Here is a 21,930-nt window from a genome sequence, read left to right as displayed (position 1 = left end):
TTACGCTTGCGCAACTAAATCAATGCTTAAGTCTATTAAACTGAATGTATTGTAATTACATTACAACAACGATGCTGTAAAAGGAACCTTATAAAATAGAAAAAAAGTCACATTAAGCTTTCACAGGAAGTTTATCATTGTCTGAAAAACACTAGCTGTGCAAATACCCAATTGGCAGTCTTAAAAAGACAGTTCACCTAAAATTTAAATTTGCTCACTATTTACTCATCATCGTTCGGATCACAGCAAGAAGGTTGCTGGTTCGAGCCTCAGCTGGGTCAGTTGGCATTTCTGTGTGGAGTTTACATGTTCTCCCTGTGTTCGCGTAGGTTTCCTCTGGGTGCTCAGGTTTCCCCCACAGTCCAAAGACATGTGGTATAATTGAACTGGATAGGCTAGATTGTCCATAGTGTATATGTGTGAATGAGAGTGTATTGGTGTTTCCCAGTTATGGGTTGCGGCTGGAAGGGTATTCGCTGCGTAAAACATGTGCTGGATGAGTTGGCGTTTCAATCTGCCGTGGCGACCCCAGATTAATAAAGAGACTAAGCCGAAAAGAAAATCAATGAATTTACTCATCATGTAGTTTCTTTAGGGGTTTCTCTTAATTTATTTAGAAACCTGCAACCCTTGACTTCAGTAGTAGGGAAAAGCAATCCTGTAGAATTCTATGTTTTTCAGGTTTTAAACATTGTTTAAAATCTTTTGTGTTCATCAGAAGTAAACAATGACAGAGTTTACAGTTTTGGGTGAACTATCCTTTTTAAAACATCAAGCATGGCCCAATGTTGAGCATGAACCTTGAATTCACGTTGTCATTCATCCAGTTTTCATTAAACGTAAAACTTTTAGAAGCAAAAAAACAAAAAAAGGTTGTATTTAATAAGAGAATGTTTTTTATCAAAAATAAGAGAATTTTTGAGTGAACTAATCGTTTAAACTGACTAAACCGTAAACCGCTTTAACCGACCTTAAACGATATTGAGTTATCGAATATTGTTACTTTTACCAACTCTACTAGGCTCTGTTCTGTCTTTTCCCAGTTGTCTGTACTTATAATAGTGGAGATAACAGCTTGCTGTGATGACAAAACACAAGCTCTGGCTCTCTATGACTCATGGGTTTATTTTCCTCACAGCCAATTGTTCTCGATGGTTGGGTTTGAGAGGGTTTTAGAGGGCCAGTGTGTGCATCCAAAAAGCCCGAATCAGTGAAACACCTCATGCCAAGTTTATAATAGAGATGATGATGGTGATGATGTAACTGGGGCGCAAGTGACTCACTGTATGGTGACATAACATCTATCTCAGCCATCCTTTTCAAAACTTTCAGCAACTTCAGAAACTTACAATGAATGATAACAAAGAATTATATGAGATTAGAGATTTGAGATTAGAGATTTGAGCTTTATTTTTATCTTTATCTTTATTTTTTCAAAGATTTTTCAAAGATTTTTTCAAAGATTCAAAGGAAATCTTTGGAAATGTTGCTTTTTTGATTTAAAGCACTTATGGAGTGAAATATTAATAAATTGTACAACTGAAAACAACTGTTCCAGTGTTAATACATTTTAAATGCAACTTGTTTAATTTTCAATGATGGCAAAGCTGAAAGATGAGCATTATTACTTTAGTTTGATCGATCAGTGATCATTCTAATATGATAATTTGATGCAGAGGACATTTTTATTATTATCTTCAATGTTAAAAACAGTTGTAATGCTTTTTTTGTGGGGAAACTGTGATACATTCTGTGTCAAAATACCAGAAATTAATTACATTTCATATTATACATTTTGAGGTTGATCAGTTTAAAAAAAAAATTCTAACGTTGTAAATAACTTTACTGTCCCTTTTGCTCAATTTGAAATATTTTGTAACATAAATGGCTTTACAGTCATTTTTTAATAAATTGCTTTACCATCACAAAGTATTTTCAAATTCACACTAAGATGATGATTTGTAATAAAGCTTGTTTGGCACGCTGTCCTGGGAGAGAACCATGAGATCCTCGAGCCATGGGCTCCCTCCTGTTAGCAAGGTGAGAGGGGAGTTTGAGCTCAGGTAGATCTCGATGAACTCCCTTGACTTAATTCTGCCTAAAGACAGATAATGGGACAGCTAAGTAGTGATATACGACGTGCTAAGAGCTTGACTACGGTGTCAATTTGGTATGTTCAATTTACTAAGGTTGCATGATTTTTAGACTGTGGGAGGAAACCAGAGAACCCAGGAAAAACCTACGCAAGCATGGGGGGAACGAGCAAAACTCTGCATAGAAATGTTAACTGGTTTAGAAGGGACTTTAACCAGAGACATTCTTGCTGTGAGGCAACAGTGCTAAAAACTGGGCCGCCGTGTAGCCCATCTAGAATGAAGAGGGAGTAGGGGTGGGTGGAGGGACACTGAGATAAGAAACTCTGGTGAATTAGGAATTGTCTGATTGGTGAATCAATCATAAGCTGAAGCGGGACCAGCCATGAACAATCATAAGCAAGTGATCCTCTCGAAAATAGTTTATAAATAAACTTCACATAAAATAAATGTAAACAAATTTAGATTTAAATGTTGTAGAAGTATATTTTATTGAATGAACTTGAACTATCATGATCTAACATTAAACAATGTTATTATTATTATTATTATTATTATTATTATTATTATTATTATTGTCATTATATAAATGTTAATTAATAAACAATAACAAACTTTATCACTTTATTTACTTATTTAATAACTTATAAGTTATTGCATAGTCTAATTTATTACTAGAATACCTTAATTTCTATGATTTATCCAAAGGTTATCAACAAAAATGATAATTATATATTTTATATGATTTAATAAAAATGATTTAGACCTGGAAAAAACAGTTTTCAAATTCTGTTTTTAAGTTTTTATGTATTCCATCTCTGTTTTAAGTTTCTTTGTTTGCCACCCACTTCGATTCAACCACTCTCTGTTTTGCAAAGTGAATCTCATCAGAAAGAGCTGTGCTTCAGGACCACCTCTCTCCATCACTCTCCATTCATGCTGTGATTGAGCAAAGTAAAAATAGACCTAAATTAAAGCAGATTCAATCACAGGCTTGGTGTGAACCAAAGAGCTGCTAATTTCCTCAGCCTACACACATCAGCTGACAATTCAAGAACAACAAGACCAATCAACAAAACACTAGACTCACATTAGACTATCACCAAAATATGACACGGAGAGTAGTTGCCCATATCTGTGTGTTCAGTTTACTTAAAAATAAGAACCTTATTATTTTTTTTAAATAAAATGCATTGATTTTAAGTTAGCTCTGTTAATCCATTAAAATCACTTAATGGATCAGTGCACTTTTTTTATTAAAATAAGCTAACATGAAAAAAATGTATTATGCACCACCAATATTCAATTAATAATTGCACCTATTAACAATAGAAACTATTGTAATATAAATAAACTTTAAAAACTACAAATGTATTTTTACTTGCAACTATACAAAAAAAATAACTATTTAAAAATTGAAAATGATGTAGTGTAAAAACAGATGTAATATAACTATATTGGTTAAAATTTATGAGCTATTACTAACACGGAGTTAATGAAAAAATAAATAAACCTGTTAATATAGTATAAAAAATAAAACTTTAAAAATACATAGTCCTTTTGTTCAATTAAACATATCTTGATTCAAGAATGTTTAAATATTTATACTAGAAAACTAGTTAAGAATACAGAGTAAGAAAAAAATGTAGCATAAAGCAATATAATAAACAAAAACCAGAGTGAAACTGTCCCGATTATCAGCTGGATTGCCCACAAGACTCCAAAGACACTCCCCTTAGGCCTGCCATGATATCTATTTTTGTCGTACAATATGCTGCACCAAAATATACTGCAATAAATGACATTATTCTCTATTTAAGACCATTTTATGCCACTCATTATATAATGCAGGAATGACAAAATAATATTTTAACAATGCAAGTACACCTTTCCAAAAAACACCTAATATTTCATTTCATTTTAAATTTAATTAAATTAACAATCTAATTAATTAGGCATTGGAATCAGAATGTGAAAACGCATATTCAAAATAAATAATAATAAATGTTAACGAAAAAGTGCAAGGTAAAAAGTAACAGAGGCTGAGATATCTGGTATCAGATCTATTTTCAGTTGTCAGGCACCCACATGAAAATATACTATAGTAATTTATAGCCAATACTTCAGTGTTTTTTTTTTTTTGTTGTTGTTGCAAGAATTGTTTTTTATGTATGGGCATGGCAATATATATTGCATCACCAACAATGATTGAGGTCATGTCCATGTATTATGTGATAATTTAATATATTTATAATTGAGACAGGCCTAACTTCACCTATCCATCCAGCACTAGTCATCTACTCGTACTACACCTCCCACAATCTGTTGCTCTAATTACACTCACACACACCTGAAACTCATCATCCAGACTTTAATTACACTTACAACTACAGATCATTATTGACTCACATATAATTACCACTTTCACGGCTGAGTATTGTTTTGCTGTGGACTTTTGCAGCATTTCTCTGTTCCATGTTTTACATGTTTTTTACACTGGACTATTTCTGTGCTTGATGATCAGATTACCCTTTACCAGTTATGTTATTGTGTGCTCCGTTTCAACCCTTGCCTGTTTGATCCTTCCTTTAAATAACAGGTATAATTTTAATTTCATTTCTGCTCTAAGTCCACCATTGGTAACATAAACAACTGACCAATCACAATGAAATACTTCCTAAAGCTGTAAAATAAGGCTCAGATTTAAAAAGTTAAAATAAGAAAAATATATGCGCATTTTCATTTGTAAGTTGCAGTTGTCAATTCAAATGAACTGAGTGCTCTCAAAAACACGTGCAGTGGTTTTATCACAGGTAAACCGAACAATGGAAAGAATCAGTCAGCATCTAATTAAAGCTTTGATAATGAAGCACAGATAAGTGGGCCAGCTTTATACATAGCGAATTATGCCTCCTCTTCTGGAAAGATAAGTTTCACTCTGAGGCAGAGAAGTCATGCATGATTTTGCTCATTATAAACGTATCATACACACACCGGTGGATCCATACACACACTTATGCAATAGCAGCAATCGAATAAAGTCATACTACAGCTCACAATGGGAGGATTTCATTCAGATTCTGCAATTCAAACGATCAAGAAAAATATCAGAGCATTTTTATAACAAATTATAATAATGCTTTTAGTATATTCAAGGCCCCATCACTCCAAACAACGAATCCAGAAACAAAAAAAAGTAAGAAAATCAAACTATTTGCATTTGCTGTGTCAATGTCTATCATGAGTATCAAAGTCGAAACTAATTTACTTAAAGCAAAATTAACATTGTTCGTGAAATATTTTGATGCATTACGATTACAACATGTGTAGCATGTTAACAAGACATGAACAATTGCTATGTGCAGAAACATTCTAAAACTTGCTAGCAAAAGGCAAAATGTATTCTAATTAATTAATTGATCATTTGACAGGCTAACAATGTTGTAACAAAATGTCAAAGTAACTTGTTAAAGCTACATTACAACTTGTTAGTAACACCATTTTGCTTAGCTTGCTAGCAATTTAGCAGCTAAAACAGTGATATAAAACATTAAAATGTCATAAAAGCTTGATAAAGCAACATGTCAACATGCTAATAAGGTGTTACTAGTAAAACACAGGTTGCTTATAACTATGTAGCTTAAACAGTGACATACAAAACATTAAAATGTCATTAACAAGTTGGCAACATTACAATAGGCCAGCCGTCTGTATGTCCGTCTATCTGCTCGTATCTGTCACCCTCCATCCCTATTTTTCTATCTTTCTTTCTTTTTGTCTGTCTGTCTGTCTGTCAGGTCTGTCTGTCTTTCTATCTAATGTATGACCATAACACCAGATTTTCAACTCAGTTTAACATTACATCTAAGCTAAAATCCAACAAACAAATTTAAAACTTAAATGTAAAACTATTATGAAGCCTCAGACCTGCTAACTTCAAGCAATTTTACTAAACCTTTAGCTAAGCACTTGCACAACAACAAACCTTTTTAAAATAAATTTTCAAAAGCTTGTCTAGACAAACATTGTATACTGTATTTATGTCCATATATATATATAAGTGTAAAATGTAGTATAAAAGCAGGGCTTGACATTAACACCCGCTAAATGTGGGTAGCTTTCAGCTGTGGCGGGTTAGACAGCTACTCCCACTAGCCACCTTGGCTGATTGAAAATAATTATTAAATTAGCAGTGCTGGCTCATCACTAAAGATTCGAATTTTAGTTCATGACTGTTTGTAAATATGCGTGCAAATGTAATTTTAGAATTAAGAAGCAGCACGACTGACAAAAACAACTGTTCGTGCTAGCAAAAGAAAGCAGGTAAACACCAAATGAGAGGAAGATCACGCGCATGATGAGACATGCACACTACTCACTCACTGATAAGGGCTTTGGTGTCGTGCACACAGCTGATGTGATGCACGCGAGTGTTTAAAGGGCCATGAAATCCCCTTTTTCAGTTCAAGTTTACCTCAAAATTTTTTAAAAAAATGCTTTAAAATGGGCTTGGAGCACTGCGAGCAGAGGGAAGAGTGGCCAGCAGAGCAGGGAAAAAAAAGAGAGGAACAACTGTAAGTTGGCTTCCAAAATGAGACACAAACTGTGAGGAGACCCATGATTTTATAGTTTACAAAGTTGAAATGCAAAAAAATTAACTAATTTAAATGCTATGTTACATATATTATTCGTATTTTCATATGCACACAACCACAATTTGTTATATTATAAAGATAATCATGTAAACACTATAAATGAGGAGTTTGTTTTTCCTGAATCCCTGGGTCTAAATGCAGACACAGTGAATAGCAGTGCAGCAGGTCTCTTGCCCTGTCAATTCCAACCATTAACCCTGCTGGTAATCTGGAGGATTTTACATAGGCGAACACAGCAGCACACATATAGGCGATGTGTCTGAATGGTAACGAACCCAACTGATAATAGTCCACCATGCTCCAATTCTCGTTTAGCTCTCTCGACAAAAATGCTTGCAGCAAACCAACAGCTATGCTGTATCGGCCCTGACAGCATCATTGGGAAACACATGCAACACATCCTGTGAATCATGGAAACAAACACATAACGTTACAACCTGTTATGAACGGCTAAATACTGCTTGTCGTATGTGGACGCGCTCCACCCAGTCATTGGGTCTCAAAGTTGGCAGGTCTGCCTTGCCTTCGTGCTTGCACGTGCTCTCATAAATAATTAAGAAGCAGGATTTTCTCATAGGATAAGAAAACTCCACTATAAATAATTATGAAAAACTGACGCGTCATCACTCCACTAGCAGATTCGCGCTACATCACCAATTTTTATCCCGCCCCAAAAATCATTTTAAACCCAGAAGATGAAATTAGCTGACAAAAGCTAAAAATTACCCAGTTTTCCCAACAATTAAAGTTAGCATGTTATGTTCCATAGCAGGTGCTAATGTTGTCTTAATTGATGCTCAACACACAAATCTGTTAAAAATGCAAAAAAAGGAGGGTGTCTACTTGAGAATGTCTTGAAATTTTAAAAGCTCCCATGCTGTTTCCTTGCACAAAGCAACCGTGCCTAGAAACAAAACTAGTGCAATGCTCATGTACCCAGAGTCCTTCAAGGGCTCAAGATTCTTTGTAAGTAGCACTGGTCTTTTGCTTACAGTTACTTTTGGTAATATGGTTTATTAATCATCCTTTACAATAGCATTAATATGGTGTATGCATAGTTAACCGTTGATCTGGGAACTTTAGCCTGGAGAGACTACTATGCATGGTTTTAGATGCATGAGAATATCTTTTTTTTTTAAATGTCAATTTTTTTTTTTTTTTTTTTTACATTTTTGTTGAATAAAAAGTGTATGTACACAGCAGTATTTTGCTTGTTTTGACACACTGTTTAAAATTAGTGGCAAGGAAATAATTAGTTTGGTATGGCCAGAGGAAAAAATGTAGTAAACCCTTAGAGCGTTGAGCCCTCAAAAGTCCTGTGAAAGAAAACTAATTGCAATGCGACACTTTATGAAAGCACCACACATTTGCTCACTGAGCAAGCTCATACACAAAAAAAGTTAAATGAAGGAAGCAAGTGGAAAGAACACAAAATTCAAATTCAAATTCATGTATATAAAATCTATTTTCCCAACAACAAAATTGTGGCTAGTGAAAATGGTGAGTGGCTAGTATCTAGGAACGGTATTTTTTTGACCCTGGACTATTTCTTCATTTGTGGATCGTTTAATGATCAGATTACTCTTTACTTGTTATGTTACTGTTTGTTCCTGTTTAACCTCTGGCAGTTTGACTATTCCTTTAAATAACAGGTATAATTTTAACCTTCAAGTCCACCATTCGTAACATAAACGACTGACCTATCACAATGAAATACTTCCTAAAGCTGTTAAATAAGGCTCAGATTTAAATAAAGCTGTAAAATAAGGCTCAGATTTAAAAAGTAAAAAAAGAAAATCTGTAAGTTTGCAGATGTACATTCATTTATTATGTTGTATTCTGGGACCTTTAGCTTGGACAGACTGCTATGCAGTTTTAGACGCATGAGAATATCTTTTTTTAAATATCAATTGTTTTTTTTTTTTACATTTTTGTTGAATAAAAAGTGTATGTATACAGCAGTATTTTGCTTGTTTCGACACAAGCAATAAAAACACAACCCATTTGCTTATGCCCATTGAGCATGGGCATACACAAAAAAGTAAAATGAACGAGGAGATGTGGAAATAACACAAAATTCACAATTATGCATACAAAATATATTTTCTAAACAACAAAAATGTGGTTAGGGAAAATGCCGAATGACTAGTAACGATGGAAAACTGCTAGCCACAGTGGTTGGTGATCAAAAAAGTTAAAGTCAAGCCCTGTATACGAGTTTTATATACAAATGAAAGTATTTATATGCAAAATACAGTACATCCCTGATCACAGAGAAAGGCACTAAGAATTCAATGTAGACTCATTCACAGCTGGAATAAACCTGACAGTCAGTTGCCTCTTTGATAGTGTTTATATGGACTTGTTTAATTTGAGGTGTCTACTGTAGCATTGCAACCTAACACTTTCAGTACACCAAGCAGAGGAAGAAACATGCGTGAAACAATGCAAGGAAACCTGCATGTTCGTGCAAGTGTATATGGAACATAGAAACAGGGTCGGAACAACGACTGTGAGGGGCTTAACGGCGCGCATCTATGGGCTCTGAGAGGCGCCGCGTCCGCCTTCATGTGGGCCTTCATGTGGTAGGAAAGTTGCGGGGGCGAAAACTCACCTTGACTGACAGGAAACTCAAAGAGGTTTCACCAAATGCTCTCATCCACATATTTATCTGTAACGGTGTGCTGACGCAGAGATCATCCTTCACTCATTAAATGTGCAGTGAGCAAATGGGCAAGGGCTTTAGCTGCGTGTAGGTGGAGCCGTATTGTCTTTAAGTCCTCACGCATGCTGAGAGTCCATATGCCACACACAGATCCAAATCCCTCCAAATATCTCAGCGAAGGCTTCTTACTACGCTACAGAGTGGAGACTAGCATTAATAATATAATTGCACTAAAGATAATGTCAATAACAATTTATTAACTTACATTTAAATTAAATAACAAGAACAAGAATATTATTATCAATAGTATTATTGTAAAACATTATTGATGCTTTTATAAGTAGTAGTAGTGGTAGCAGTAGGTATAGAAGTACTTAAATCATTATTACACATTATTATTATTATTATTATTATTATTATTATTATAGGTATATACACTGTAAAATCAAGCAGTGCATTTAATAAAATGAAATGAGTACATGTGATGTACACTTTTGATTAAAGTTCATTGAGTCTAATAGAAACAAGTTGCGTGAACTCAAAATTTAATTGTATAAGATTGAACCTAAACTGAATGAGTTCACCTAACCATGCAAATTCTAGTTCCCCACATGCTTTGTGCCATACTGGAAAATAAATGTCAAAGATTAGGTGTTATTGTATATTTTTGTTGAACATATAGGGAGTCATGTAGGGATGATTTAGACTAATTAAAATGTGTACAAATTTAATTGTAAAACTACCAACTCGAATACAAATCCAGTTAAGTCAAAAAACTTAAGTAGTCTGACAATTACTTAATCTAATTAAGGTAAAAAGTTTGCACAATTAAGTAAACTCAACAAATATCTATTTAATGTAATATTCAGCTAAAAAAAAAATCTGAAATCAAATATATATATTTATATATATATATATTTGTTAATGCAATTTACTCATGTTAAATCATGGTAACATTTAAATGGTAAGACTTCTTAAAAAAAACTTAATTCCAAAAGAACTGTAATAGGCACATTTTAATTATTTGGTATTATTTGTAGCAACACTAATATTGTAGCATATTAGTATTTATTTTATAAAAAAAAATCATAATATATATTAAAAAATTTTTTAATACTAACAACAAATAATAATTATATTATAAAAATATTAATAAACTAGTTGAATAATTAAGAGGAAATAATAATAATAATAATAATAATAATAATAATAATAACTATAGCGCATGTCTTTGGACTTGTGCAAACCGGAGCACCCAGAGAAAATGCACACCAACACAGGAAGAGCATGCAAACTCCACACAGAAATGCCAACTGAGACACAGCCGAGGCTCGAATCGGCAACATTCTTGCTGTGAGGCGATTGTGCTACCCACTGCGCCATTGTGACGCCCGCAATTATTATTATTATTTAATGAAAATTTGATTGCTTAATTTTACAATCATTAAAATATGAATTATCAAATTAAATTGAACAGATAGAAATGTAAATAATTACAAATAAAAAAATGTTGTTACTCTCATGACTAATATGAAGTAATATTAAAGTAATAGATTAAAAACAAAGAGTAAATACCAGAACAAAAAGAAAAACATGCATATATGAGCATAAGAAAGAAACTGCCTGTACATATTAGGAATTTATATTGATCTATTAAAACAATATATATCATAACATATATTAACCATTATGAGTTAGTCACTGTTTCACTGCTAAAGTCACTGTTTACACAAATATTAATCTGGAATGACCCACAACTTGTGACAGGATCTATCTGGAAACTAATGGCTAATGAGTTCAAAAACTATCCACTGGTTCTGCTAATACTTAACAAATTATTTACACATAAATGTCAAGCAAGCAGGATGAACAGGCACGCAGACCTTCTGAAGTGCTAACGCTGCAAAAGCACAGGGTCATCACACATCTGATGAGCTCTGGATTTTGCTAACACTGATGGAAATACAGGTGAAAGGACAGACTCACTGAAGCCAAACGCCAATGACAGCCCATTATTAACCACGACTATTATGTTCTGATGTCCTGATACTATCAGACGGAGTCAAAATGGTCACACTTCACACTAAGATTTCATTAGTTAACATATTTACTAACTCAAACTATTAATGATTAATACTTGTAGAGGATTTATTAATCATAATTCAACATTTACAAATGTATTATTATAATATTTGTTAAATACAAATTCATGTTAGTTAACATTGATTAATGCAACATTAACTAACAATAAACAACTTCAACAATGAATAATTTCCATTAACTAACGCTAACAAAGAATAATAAATACTGTAATAATTGTATTATTTATTGTTTATTCACGTTAGTAAATACACATTAAATTAAATTAACATTAACTTATTCAACCTTTTGTGTAAAGTGTTACCGCCAAAACACTGTCTTTGACCATGATAATAATAATAATAATAATAATAATATAATAATAAATTATAAATTAGTGATAATAAACCGTTAAACTTTAATGTTGGCTTGAGCAAGCTTAGCCAGAAATAATTTCAAAAGCTTGAAGTTTTAGGGCCCTATCATAAACTCGGCGCAATAAGGTGCAAGACATGTTTGCTGTGATGTGTTGCTATTTTCAGACCAGCGCAACCCTAATTTTCCAGATTTGCTCCCCATTGTCTAAAAAGCAAATACATTTGCACCACTTTGTGGACTCATGGGTGTTTTGGTCTAGAGATGAAGTGTTTATATATATATATATATATATATATATATATATATATATATATATATATATATATATATATATATATATATATATATATATATATACAGTTGAAGTCAGAATTATTAGCCCCCTTTTGATTTTTATTTTCTTTTTTAAATATTTCCCAAATTATGTTTAACAGAGCAATGACATTTTTACAGTATGTCTGATAATATTTTTTCTTCTGGAGAAAGTCTTATTTGTTTTATTTCGGCTAGAATAAAAGTAGTTATTAATTTTTTTAAAAACATTTTTGGGACAAAATTATTAGCCCCTTTAAGCTAATTCTTTTTTGGATAGTCTACAGAACAAACCATCATCATACAATAATTTGACTAATTACCCTAACCTGCCTAGTGCACCTTATTACCCTAGTTAAGCCTTTAAATATCACTTTAAGCTGTATAGAAGTGTCTTGAAAAATTTCAAGTAAAATATTATTTACTATCATCATGACAAAGACAAAATAAATCTGTTATTAGAAATAAGTTTTTAAAACTATTATGCTTAGAAAAGTGCTGAAACAATCTTCCCTCCATTAAACAGAAATTGGGGAAAAAAAATAAACAGGGGCGCTAATAATACAGGGGGCTAATAATTCTGACTTCAACTGTATATATATATATATATATATATATATATATATATATATATATATATAAAATCTGGTCATTTTAAATAGACTGGGTGGTTGCTAGGCTGTCACTTGAGTGATTGCTAAGGTTTAATAAGATCCAATGTGTTTGTTTGGTGCTTGCTAGGGTGTTCTATGCTGTTTCTAGGGTGCTGCTTAGTGGTTGCTCGGATGTTGTTATTTACTGTAGTTGCTAGAATAATCTGTGTAGTTTCCAGGTTGTTAAGTGGTTACTAGAGTGCTATGTGTGGTTGTTAGGATGTTCTTAAACAGTTACTAGGGTGGTCGCCTCTAAGGTTTCTAGGCAGTTGTTAGGGTATTCTAAGGTTTGGTAGCCAGGAATATGCTGAAGTGTTACCAAGGTATTTCAGATGGTTGCTACCAAAAAGCTAATGATTTTCAAAGTAGTCGCATCACAGATGTTTTCTCACTGCATGAATATCTGGGGTAGCATTCTGTCCGTGCTGTTTTTACACTGTAGTATGGATCAGTGAAAGGGGGTTTCACATTGCATGACTTTACAATAGAAAGAATAAATAACAGCATTCAGTCCACAAACTACGTCTCGCAACCAAACACATGTAAGAAGTGACATGAAAACAATGCGAGGCGACATAGTATATCTTTAGTTATTAACTACACAATGAGAAAGAAGCCCGAAGTATTGAAGTAGAAAGTGTACTTATTTTGGCTTTTATATGGAATTAGCAATTTCTCTCCAACATTTTTCTTTTTAGATTCGTTGCTCAGATGACACATCAAACAGACACAGGTGCTCCTGAAAAATGTGCACTAGTTTTTTCTCCATTTCTTGGGTCCAAATAGACCAAAAAGCAGCCGTTTTAACATGTACCCGACCTCCCACTGACCTATAGATACCCATACTAGTGAATGCTGCACTTTCATTGGCTGTAGATCATCGACTATGTTGTTTTCAAACAGAACACATTTCGCACGGCATGATTTTAAATCGCTGACAGCTCCAGATATTTAGCATGTCAAATACTTCACGGATGTTGATGACTCCCAAAATCAGAGGCTAACATGCAGTCTGAACTCGGTATAATTTGGGTAGACATGGTATTGGTATTTAGTACCTAGGATTTCATACATTGTTGCTAATCATTGTTTGTTTACATTGGTAAATACATAAATTACCATTAACTTATACAACTGTAAAGTGTGACCGCCAAAACCACATAAGTATACTTGTTTAGGAAGTTTACAAGGACATGAAAATGACAAATTTACAAGGCTATGACCTCGGTTTCCTCTAATGTGATTTATGAGAACTTTACTTGTGTCTATATGGCAAGCTGGGTGGTTGCTAGACTGTTGTGTATAGTTGCTAGTGTGTAGATGTGTTTAAATGGGAAGATATGTGTAGATGTGTTTAAATGGGATTGAAATATATTGAATTGATGAAAATGGCATTGTCTGTTTAAAAGAGCAAAAGCTAAAATCTTCAACATGCTTGGGGTGTCTCAGGTTGGTGACTGTGTGAAAGTAGTTAGCAGACGGCGCTCCGGCTGATAATGTGTTCTGCTATTTAAAATTCCTCTCACATGAAAGGTGCGAAAAAAATTACATGAGGAGAAAAAAATAATCAAGGATTTCATTTTGAGTGAAGAACCAAATGTTTATTTTGCAGTGTGGAGATGCAGAGGTGATGCTATCCATAAACACAGGATGCCAACACAACCACATCTCAAAAACATGCTGCAGACGACTGGGGTGAGTGGATTCAAAATACACACCATATCGCTCTATATGTCGTTTTCGATGGCTCCCTATGTGCGTAACTTATACACTGTAAAACCAACTTATTATATGGCCTTACATTACCCACACACCTCAATCCAACTTTCATAGGAAACAAGTAGAAAGTCTAAAGATCCGGTTAAGTATAATTTTAAAGCACTTTGAATTACACAAGGTGTGTCCTCATAAACTGGCTTAATAGGGTAAACCTAGGTCATACCCATATCATTATATAAATGCATCCCTGTGGTTGTAAACCACATAAAACAAGTACACAATTTAGGATTGATGTAATGTACTGTAATGTGTATCTATATAGTGCATTTATTGTGTATGGCCATACACACAAAGTGCTTTAAAATAATAAGGGAGAGTTTCTCCAACACCAGTGTGCAGCATCAACTTGGATGATGCAACAGCAGCCACAGGAGAACAGAGCCAGTGCTCTCACCACACACCAGCTATAGGTAAAGTGGAGAGACAGTGATAGAGCCAATTCGGTGGATGGAGGGAATTTGGCCAGGACACCACTACTCTTTACCAGAAGTGCCATGGGATTTTTAATAACCTAGTAGAGTCAGTTTTAGCTATTGTTACATATATATATATATATATATATATATATATATATATATATATATATATATATATATATATATATATATATATATATATATATATATATATATATAAATGGCTTGTATTCTATAATATAATATTGTGCAAATAAGAACATAATACATTCTTCTAAATGCTTGTATTCAATTTCAGACTAAAATCGAAGCAAGAAGATAAAGGTCGAGACAAGCAGCCAGTCAGTGAATCTTCTCCAGTGGAGACGGTGAAGTCTCTACAGCTGCAGCTGGGCAGAGAGAGAGTGCAATGCACTGCCCAGGTCATCGGTCAGACTTCAACATTTCTACACTCGCTTCTATAAAAAAACAACAACAACCGTCTACTACCTTTAGGACAAGACACTGCAGGCAAAAATGTTCTTTTTTTTAAGGCATATTTTAGACTTTAAATTTGTGGCTTTAGATTTTCTTCTTAGTCTATTCTAAAGAAAGCATACAAAATACAATTTTAAGCATTTCTTTTCAGATTTATAGGCTTCTTTTGACATTATCAGCATGTGTTTGTAGATTTCAATTATGATTTACAGTATATTTGAAAAATGTTTTTTCCCTTGTGCACTGAGCCATAAAACTCCACTTCAGAAGCACTTACATAATCCAAACCGAAGAGCTTTATTCATATCTATATTCTTAAGGTTTTTACTGAGGGATTTGTTCACACATAATCCGGCTGATTATACACAACATTTTCTACAAAAATGGAGATTTATTTATTTATCTTTTTGGCTGTTGGTGTGATGTTTTCTGAATTATGCAGCATTAAAAGAGTCCCCAAAAATCAATCTTTAAAAACTAATAGGGGAAAAAAGGGGAAAAAAGAAACAAGAATTTTCAACTTGACTATCCAATGTTGAGATTTTTGCTATAAATGCTTTCAACATTTTGCGTAACTCAGAAAATGCCTCATTTACATATTTAAACATAACATTTTATAAATCAGCAGTGTCTTGTTTTAATAACTGTCCAGTAAACCCCACATCATTGAATTCCGAGTACAGTAGCTGAGAGAGTTTGGCACCCACATAACCAGTTTCAACCAGCTGTATATAAATATAAGTTTAAAGAAAGCGGAAAAGTCTTGTGAAAGTGTGGAAAAGGAATATCCATATAAATGTCTTTAGCTTGCATTTGCATTCACCTTTCAGAGTGAGCCACTGACCTTATCTAGTTCAGACAGCAGTCTGCAAATGATGCACAAAGAAACGTGGGCAGTAAAGAGGAATTACGTAACACAGGCGTTCATGACCTGGGCCCGATGCCGGAATCGTTTTATGCTCGCACTGCATGCAGATGTAATATCTGCTAGTTAAATCTGACGTTTTCTGGATCCAATGCTCTATCAGATGCCAAACGCAAACAACAAATAATACTAACATACACTCACAGTGTGCTGTGATACTACTGAAAATAGTTATTGTAATGTTCATATACACACCTAATATTAGATGGTACATCTCTTATAAATCATTAGACTATTAGTGTCTGGAATGCAGCAATTCCAGAGACTATGACCATAATAAAGAATGTTTTAGTTTAAAACACACATTTTCATCTCTGTTTTGGCTCGATCACACCTATTAATTTTTTATTTGGTGAGTCTACTTACAAAAATACTAATCATTTATAGCAACTTTATTGTTTTTAAACCATACTATAGTAAAGTGTCTTTTAATGTATATATTACAGTATTTACAACATTTTTAATGAATGCTACAGCATACTGCAATGTTGATTATAGTGATCTGATGAACTACAAGAAAAACTGCAGTATACTGGTAAACTGTGGTATACTGTACTATAAAATAACCCTAGTTTTAGAAAACTACAGTACTGGGTATTTTCATTATATTGGTATATTTGTTGTGTTACTAAAAACTATAAAATTACACAACATTTTAATTCAAATATTTTACTATAGTTAACAATACAATAAATTACTAGTGTTTTATTGGTGTGGTAGGCGCTTTTTTAATGGTTTTCTATTGGCAGTGAGTATTTTGTACACATTACAATCACCTGCTGCATTTGTCAATTTTGATGGAGGGTTCTGAGTGCCTGCAATTGTAAAAAAAAAGTCAGAAAAGGCACCTGATTTCACGCACTCCAGCACCAAGACCATTGATACAGTGGTTGCCTAGCAACATTAAAAAGTGCAGCACACTGCTCTTTTCTAAAGTCAACAATATGCAGTATGGTGTGCCTCACGTTTTCAGAACTGAAAAGTGGGTTTGGTTTGATCAGCCCCTAAGACAGCATTTTTAGTCAATGAGTCCGAGTCAGTGCTGATAGTCTAGTAGGCAGTGTGCCAGCATATAGAGCAACAACACTGTAGGAATCTTGAGTTTAAGTCCTGGCTCATGGCCCTTTGTACAGCTCCACCTCAGGAAAAAAAAATTGCTGTAATGTTGCTAAGAAAGGAAAGTAAATACACTGACACAGGTCAAAGCATCTTATGTTACACTGTACCATGATTACCATGATTTTTTAAAAGAACGGCTTTAAAGGCACCGTATCTATTTTTTTGCTGCAGGAGGGCACATTTTTACAAGTTGCAAGTTGAGGAAGCTACAGGACTCATGTAGTATCATACCATCTAAATTAAGCCATGTTGTCATACACTCTTGACTTTTGTTTTCTATAAAACCAAAATAGAAAATAATGTGTGTGTGTGTGTGTGTGTGTGTGTGTGTGTGTGTGTGTGTGTGTGTGTGTGTGTGTGTGTGTGTGTGTGTGTGTGTGTGTGTGTGTGTGTTGACATTAGCATGGTGACACAGAATACAGTCTTTGCTCTGTATTTTAACATTACTTAAAATATTTGGGATAATGCAAGTACATAAGTTAGCAAAATATACAACACTGTTCTGGTGGTTTTGCGATATTTTAATCAAATAATTCTAAATTTTGACTTTACCTGATATGGGAGTTAGTGTTTGGGCTTTCAGCAGTGACATTTACTGTATGTTACACTGATCTGAAATCAGCTGGATTAAAGCAGTTAAATGTACTAGAACTTAAGATGTTCTGACACAATCTACATTGTAAAAGCACAATAGAAATATAGATGAATTTATATGACTAAACATTACTCTTGAATGGCTATTGAGTGGCATTTAGTTTTCTCAATTCAGAGCGGTAGATGCTTGGATCCAGAAACAGTACTCAAGCGTCACAACTTAACAAGCGGATAAAGCTACTAATGATGCCAGTTTAAATCAAGCCCCCTTATGTGCTCTTCTAATTAAAAATGATGCCTACAAGGGATGAATAGTCTCTCTTTCTTTACCACATTTTGAGTCTCGTCTCTTGTCTGTTAACAGAGGACGCCACGTTTGAGGTGTGTTTGGGCCTACAGACTCTGCTGGAACTAAAAGTAAGCCCTGCATTTATTTAACTATCTTCAGACTCTTGTGTTAATCTTCAGTCTACCTTTAGCTTTAAGTTCTTTTAGCTTTCTTTAGCTTTAAGTTCATGGATGAAATCCACATGCTACTGAAAATCTAGATCTGGGGTTTTTAAGCTTTTAAAATGTACTGACCTTCAATTTTGATTTATGAGTATTACCTTCGAGTTGCATTAAGCTCAAATTTGTAACAAAACAAAAATAAATAAATAAATAAAGAAAAGAAATAGTCATTTTTACAAATGAAAATAATTATGTGTAGTATAAGCATTTATGTAAAATGCTTTATATTAAATATTACACAAATAGTAGTAATTATAATTATTGTTATAATTTTATTACATAATTTCACAGAATTCAGACACGTTCACAGTTTTGAAAGTAAATTTATATGAATAAATATGAATAATTATTTAAAATATTAACCATAAATAAATAAATCTAACATTAATAAAGCCATTAACTCTGGTTATTATTAAATAATATGTACATTTTCCTTTTTCTAAACTACTTTTGTCTTCAGCCTTTTTCTCTGTTTGGAGTTTATTCTTACATATAAATGAGGCCCAATAAATGCTAATCAAAATCTTTTATAATCACAGTAAAATTTCAAGTTTAGTTTTGATAAAAAAAATCTAATACATTTACAAAAATTGTAAGCAAGGCATCCTTTTTGATAAAAAAAAAATACTCATTTATTTATGACCAGGGTAAAAAGTGACATTTAAAATCCAATATACAAGCATGTTTATTCTGTAGATATAAAATGGTGTGATTTATAAAAATATAGTATCTAGTCAAAAAACAAAACATAAGGAAATATGTTTTGGGGCGCTAAGTGGCTTTGATCATGATAGGGAATCATTTTTTTAATCTTATATCTAAATATTGAATCAGCTCTGAATATAGTTTGAGATGATTTAACATGCCAGAGGGGGAAAATTCCCCTTTGAGGTTTACACGAGTTATGAGGAGAAAGCTCAATGCTATTAAAAGAAGGAAAGTGAAAATCTATTTTAAAAGTATGATGGGAGTGAGAGAGAAAAGGGGGATGGAGGAGAGAGAGTGCAGACGGAGAATGAAAAATGCAGAGACCAGTGTCTGCACAAGTATATGCAAATTACTATTCTTGTCAGAAGAAAAAGATTAGACATGCAAGGAGAAGAATCCCTGAAACCAATGTTCAGATAATAAACAGCAGAATAAAACATAAGCTTATGTTTCAGCTACTATTCACCTGGAATACATAGTACTGTATAAATGTTCCTTAGACTGTTACAATAACAAAAACACAACAAAACATGTTCACCAACCATTTTGCTGCTGTTAGAATTAGATTTGAGATGATAAAGTCGTTTTTCTCAGTTTCAGCATTGCTGCAGTTCCTTGAAATGTCCTTGCTAACAATTCCCATGAAGAATGTAGACAATTACTGCATGAAGACATATTGTGATGCTAGCATGAAAAAGACGAAAAATTACAACAGTTTAACATTTTCGAAGGATTATAGAAGTCTGACAGAAAGAGATTGTGGGGAATTGTAGTTGTGTGGGTGTTTGGATTGAGTGATTGACAGTTCCTAAGATGTAAGTTGATCGAATGTTACTAAGTGAAGTGGCATCTACGATGTCATCATGGGTTGCTAGGGAAAAAAATCTTATACTGACAGACAGAACTATGGATTGATAGATTAGTTGTCATTTAAATGATTGAATTCGCAGTCCGTGAGGGAATGAGAAGGTCATTCCACCAGCTTGGTACACTGAATGAAAAGGTTTTGGAAAGTGATTTATTTAGGTGGCACTAATTTAACTTAATTGTTTTTACCAATGTTAATGGATTGAATTTAAACAATTAATTTGCCGTCCAAAATAAGAACAAGCAGCAGTAATTATTTTTTTGAGTGTACAATAAATCATGCAACAGTCAACGGGTTTACACAAGAAAGATCAACAGATAGCTTTAGTATGGTATGTAGTGAACCAGGGCTCCTACTGTCTTATTAACCGAATTTGTGTACACAATAAACTGAATCACAAGCAAGGGTAGCTGATAGAGAAATTCACCCCAGACAGAACAACAGATCAAAGGCAACAGCACTGACATTGTCAAGCCAGCATAATAATTACTAGAGTAAACAGCGGTGTCTATTTTCTGCAGTGCTGTGTGGATCTGAAGTCCAGAGTGCTCCGACTCCACAGCCCAGAGCAGGAGCTTCCCTTCCTGGACGCACCTGCCTGCAGCCAGTGCCATCACCACGACAACAACAAAAACATGTGACCTCCGACCTCTGTGCCCAACAACCGTCATGACCCATGTCATCAGAGAGGAAGATAACTAACAGGACGCCTGCATCTGGACTGTAGTGTTCCCTCGTGCCAGATCAACATACACAGGCCTCTCCTCTCCTCTCTCATCTTTCCTTCTTTATTCTTCGTCGTTTGTTTCTGTGCGACTTACAGAAATCTGCCAACTATGATTTTTTTATTATTCTTATTATTATTTGCCGTGCTGAATTAATTTGGATTAAATGTAATAAAGCTCAGGAGGAGGAAGATTGTGTTCTGACATTCTGAAATTGCCTTTATCGAGAGGTATGCAGTTAATGGATATCGATTAGTAATATTCTCTAACTGGTGATTTTAACTATATAACGAGTAAAATATATTCTTGTACGTTACTGTAACCGAGAGTTCAAGCGAAGCTGCACACTTTGAGAGATTTTGAACAATAACTAACCTGATTTTATACTTTCAAGTGTGTCAAAACGTAACAAATCAGAAACTTTCCTCAAATTTAGATAGAAATTTTACCCGAAACTGCCTTTTACTTAATGAAGTCTGTGTTTTTCTGCCCTTATTTCTCTTTAGAAGGCCAAATCTGCCCTCAGATGATAAGGACTCCAGCCAGACCAATCAAATGTTAATTGAGCCCTTAGGCTGCGATCTCACCAAATGACCCCCTAAAACCAAGCAAAACTCTTCATCTGCATGATTTTATAGACTTCCCTTTTCCTGCTTTTCCGTTTTCAGTACGTCAGAGTTGAAGTACTGTGTTTCCACTTTTCTTTAATGGTGTGTTCGCACTTGGCACGTTTGCTTGGATTAAACTGAACTCAGTGATTGCTCAGGGTAGTGCTTTTGAATAAATGTGAACATTGCCATCCTAACCTTGGTGCGGACCAAACAAGTGAACAAACTCCAGTGCAGTTTGACTAAAATACAAGAACACAACAAGAGCCAATGCCATCTAAATGAACCAAAAATATATATATATTTATAATTGTCACAAGATGAGACACAATTTGTGAAAAAAGGGTTAATGTAAATAATGAGAGA

At 33.9% G+C, this 21,930-nt stretch overlaps 1 protein-coding gene across 1 annotated transcript in view; it reads left to right on the top strand.

The window, feature by feature from the left end:
- Positions 1–20,872, top strand: part of nrip2 (nuclear receptor interacting protein 2) — a 54,406-nt gene extending 33,534 nt beyond the window's left edge. The window contains exons 3-6 of the mRNA NM_001123515.1: positions 14,448–14,530; positions 15,329–15,459; positions 18,510–18,562; positions 20,753–20,872. Coding sequence (NP_001116987.1) covers positions 14,448–14,530; positions 15,329–15,459; positions 18,510–18,562; positions 20,753–20,872 — 387 coding nt within the window. The remainder of the gene's footprint in view (positions 1–14,447; positions 14,531–15,328; positions 15,460–18,509; positions 18,563–20,752) is intronic.
- The last annotated feature ends 1,058 nt before the right edge of the window (positions 20,873–21,930 follow it).

The sequence above is a fragment of the Danio rerio genome, chromosome 4 (assembly GCF_049306965.1).
Source record: "Danio rerio strain Tuebingen ecotype United States chromosome 4, GRCz12tu, whole genome shotgun sequence".
Lineage (NCBI taxonomy): Eukaryota > Metazoa > Chordata > Actinopteri > Cypriniformes > Danionidae > Danio > Danio rerio.
Note: the sequence above shows the minus strand (reverse complement) of the source record. Positions and strands in the feature narration are given on the sequence as shown.